This window comes from Magnolia sinica, chromosome 12 (assembly GCF_029962835.1).
Source record: "Magnolia sinica isolate HGM2019 chromosome 12, MsV1, whole genome shotgun sequence".
Classification (NCBI taxonomy): Eukaryota; Viridiplantae; Streptophyta; class Magnoliopsida; order Magnoliales; family Magnoliaceae; genus Magnolia; species Magnolia sinica.
In genome coordinates, this window is record NC_080584.1 from 393,732 (window position 1) to 397,614 (window position 3,883).

At 41.2% G+C, this 3,883-nt stretch overlaps 1 protein-coding gene across 1 annotated transcript; it reads left to right on the forward strand.

Annotated features, from left to right (window-relative positions):
- Positions 1 to 1,176: 1,176 nt before the first annotated feature.
- LOC131221700 (uncharacterized) lies at positions 1,177 to 3,511 on the forward strand. Its single transcript, XM_058216997.1, has 4 exons — positions 1,177 to 1,414; positions 1,930 to 2,078; positions 2,794 to 3,105; positions 3,455 to 3,511. Exons 1-4 carry the CDS (start codon positions 1,177 to 1,179, stop codon positions 3,509 to 3,511), a joined length of 756 nt encoding a protein of 251 aa, XP_058072980.1.
- The last annotated feature ends 372 nt before the right edge of the window (positions 3,512 to 3,883 follow it).

Below are 3,883 nucleotides of genomic sequence, written 5' to 3' on the forward strand. Positions count from 1 at the left end.
GGAACGCCGACTATATACTGCTGCTTCTTCTTTGGAACCCCTTCACTTTTTATCTATCCCTAACCTAACCCTTTTTTTTACTGGTTTTGAATCTTCTTCATTGGGCCCCTCCATCGCCACTCAGCGAGTACATATACAAGTTCAGTGCAGCTCAGTCAATATAAATGGCAAAACAAGGTAATGGTTGACAGGGACGGTATATGGTGGTTAGTATGTTATGTGGGTCTGGGCTGTGAACCACGACCCAATGTATATGACTATAACTAGATGTATAGCATGACAATCACGGTCGTTGTTGTGATCAGTGGTGATATGCCGAATAGATCGTGGTTGACAGGGTCAGTATATCGTGGCCCACGTGTTATGTGGGTCGTCGCTGTGAACCACGACTCAACACAGATGACATCAATGATACGTATGGCATGACAACCATGATCATTGTTGTGATCGTGGTTTGTTGCATAATGGGTCGTAGTTGACAATTGAACTGGATCGTGGATCACATCTTCTACGGGTCGTGCCTGTGAACCATGATTTAATGTAGACGACAAAAACAATCTGTATGCCATAACAACCACGATTGTTGTTGCGATCGTGATTGGTTTGCCTAATGGATCGTTGGTGACAAGCAAATAGATGACTTCAACGAACCCTGTAGCATGACTGTCAACCACGACCTAGCACAAATGATAACTACGATCCAGTGTAGATGACAACAACAAACCGTTTACCATGATAACCACATTCCTTTAAAAGTTGTTATAAACACGACCCTTCGTGGATTTCAATCCCGATCCACTGTGTAGTACAATTACGACCCATGTTAGATTTTACAAGACCATCCTATCATTATTAATTAATAATCCACGACCATATTGGAATGCAGGTCGAAAGAAGCCAACCATGACTACATGCTTAGACTTTGAAAAGGCGTAGGTCTCTCCCAAGTGCTCTGTCAAGTTTCTGAAAGTCTTGGTTAAAGATATGGAGAAGAAGCCCGATTGAAAGAAACTATTTAGAGACACCTGTTTTAGATTTCTGCTGGACATTCCACTGGCCGAGTGGACGGCACAGTCTCAGATCATGCATTGCCTGATGCAAAGGCATGTTAGTAATCTAAAATTCAATGTTGAAGGCACCAAGATAAGATTTACAGAGCTTGATTTTGTACTAATAATGGGTCTTAAGTTTGGACCACTTAGTATAGATGTTGGCGGTCGTGCCGAGGCAGGAAGAGCAAAGGCAGGAAAAGGCATTAGGGAGACCTACCTGAGAGCTGGGGGTGTGAGTAAACAAAAACTGAAAGAGGCCTATTTCTCACTCACCGATAAAGATGAACATATACGCGCAGTGAAGCTGGCTCTAATAATTTGCGTTGAGAGTCTATTGGTTGGATCTCCGCAAAAGAATAACTGTATTGATACGTTTATAGACATGGTTGATGACTTAGAATATTTTAATAATTACCCCTGGAGCAATGTGGGTATGATTATTTGAAGAATGGGGTTAATGCTGCGTCTGACATTATTCTGTGGGAAAGGACGACTAGCTAGTACCCCAAATCATATAACATATGCGGATGCGCGTATGCCATACAAGTACGTCATTCTTATCCTGATTCATACTTTGAGTTCGAATTGTTCCCCTTTTCTTCCATACATGTCAAGCAATATGTAATGCATGATAATTATTCTTATACAGATTTGGGCCTACGAATGGTTCCCTCAACTCACTGGTGACCGTAGGTGGGCCGTTGAAGATTGCCTACAAGGATTCCTTGAATCTTAAATTAGGTTCAAAAGAAAACAGGCAGATATGAAACCATATCCGTCATCTTCACAGTTGTGCCGGTAAGATTTTTTCAATTGGTATTGTAATTTGAATCATGCAGTATGTTTATAATTAATAAATCAAATTTTCTCCTGCAAGTGGTGCTAGCTCCAGAGCTTCGACCAACAGTCGAAGAAGTAGAGATCGAGGTTGTCAGGAGTATAAATGTCAACGACATTCATATAAAGGACAAGGCTCTATGGTCAGCACCCACAGCAAAGACAATGGAGAATGACGAAAGAAATAAAGTTGAGGCTAATCTTACAACCTCCCTCTTAGAAATGAAAAAAAAACAACTGAGCTTGATGGGAAATTTGCCCATTTGCGGAATGTATTGAAAGATAATAAAAAAGCAAGATCCGCAATAAGGAAATCTAATAAGCGGATTGATTTCCTCGCCACTGAGGTGCAAAGAATAAAGGGTGAATTGAAACGGATTAATGAGTTTGGAGTAGAAATAAAGCACCTCAAGGAGGATTATGCTTCTTTACAAGAAGTGACGTCAATGAGAGATAGAATGAATACAAAACACATACGTGAAATCTCCTTTCTTCATCTAACTTATTTGTTAATAGCTCACTGTAAAGGAAATTGAAAAATGGATCGTGGTTGTCATCCACATAGGATCGTTATTATCATACAGCAAGGGTCGTGGTTTTCATGTACCTAGGGTCCACGGCCTAACATTGATGGCCTAAGGTCGCGGTTTTCGTGTAACGTGGTTAGTGGTTTAAATGAAATATGGATCACTCTTATCACATACAATGGATCATAGTTTTCATCCACGATGGATTGTATGGTTGAACTACGACCTAACATGGATGGCAACCACGACCCGTTGGTTGTAATAATCACGACCCTATTTTTTATCGTATCTGTCACCCACATATCTTTCAACCACGACCCAATACGGACATTGTCTTTTCGATCAGCCCTCTCAGTGCAGAAAATGCTTCAATGCAGGAGAAGGTGAAGCAGTATAGAGAGGAGATCAATGCTTCACTGCATGAGCAGGTAAAACAACATAGAGAGGAGATCAATTCTTCACTGCAGGAGAAGGTGAAGCAGCATAGAGAGGAGATCAATGCTTCACTGCAGGATCTGGTGAAGCAACTCAGGGAGGAGATCAATGCTTCACTGCAAGAGCAGGTGAATCAACTCAGGGAGGAGATCAATGCTTCACTGCAGGAGCAGGTGAAGAAGATCAGAGAGGATATTAATTCTTCACTGCAGGAGCTGGTGAAGCAACTCAAAGAGGAGATCCAGGGAATGAAGGTATACGAAGTTGAATCTATCATTAATCATTGTTATCATACACCAGGGGTCATGGTTGACATGCACACTGAATAGTGGATGAGTTGTGATCGACATAATATGATAGTCTTCTATCTAGACAATGGACGTGGTTTCTAAGAGACATGGATCGTGATTATCGTTCAGTGTGGATTGTTATTATCATCCGTCGCGATCATTATTCCCATCCAATGTGGATTGTGATTATCATACATAGTGAATTGTTCGTGACATCCACGAACCTTCATAGATGTGAACCACGACCAACTATAGACGACAACAAGGCTCCAGTGGCTGTAATAACCATTTCTGATATATGATTTCATTACAGGACAATGTTCCTTCGACCAGCCCTCTGATCGTAGAGAATGCTTCACTGCTGGAGTAGATGAGGCAGTATGGGGAGGAAATACAACGAATAAAGGTATATAAAATTAAAATTTTTCCTTGTCATATTTTGTCATTGTTGTGTTCCTTTTTAAGTAGTGGTCATGATCCAATGAGGGTCGCTGTTACATACCCCTGCCCATTCAACGGGTCCTCTCAGGCATGAGAATGCTTACTTGAATGAAGCTTAGAGAGGAGGTAGAAGTAATAACTGTATATGAAATGAAAAATTAGTCGTTGTTGTGTTCCACCTTGGATCGTGGTTAATGTCAACAGCTCCAATTTCGAGGCTGGGATCAGTTAGGTCTCTAATTTTGAAGCTGGGATGACCCATCTTAAAGATGAGAATGTTGCGCCATGGGTGCAATTGTAC

Coding starts and splice junctions, on each gene's coding strand:
- LOC131221700 (XM_058216997.1), top strand. CDS start 1,177: ATGGGTCTTAAGTTTGGACCACTTAGTATAGATGTTGGCGGTCGTGCC. Junction 1,415..1,929: donor ATCTCCGCAAAAGAATAACT/GTATTGATACGT, acceptor TTCTCCTGCAAG/TGGTGCTAGCTCCAGAGCTT. Junction 2,079..2,793: donor AGAATGACGAAAGAAATAAA/GTTGAGGCTAAT, acceptor GCTTCAATGCAG/GAGAAGGTGAAGCAGTATAG.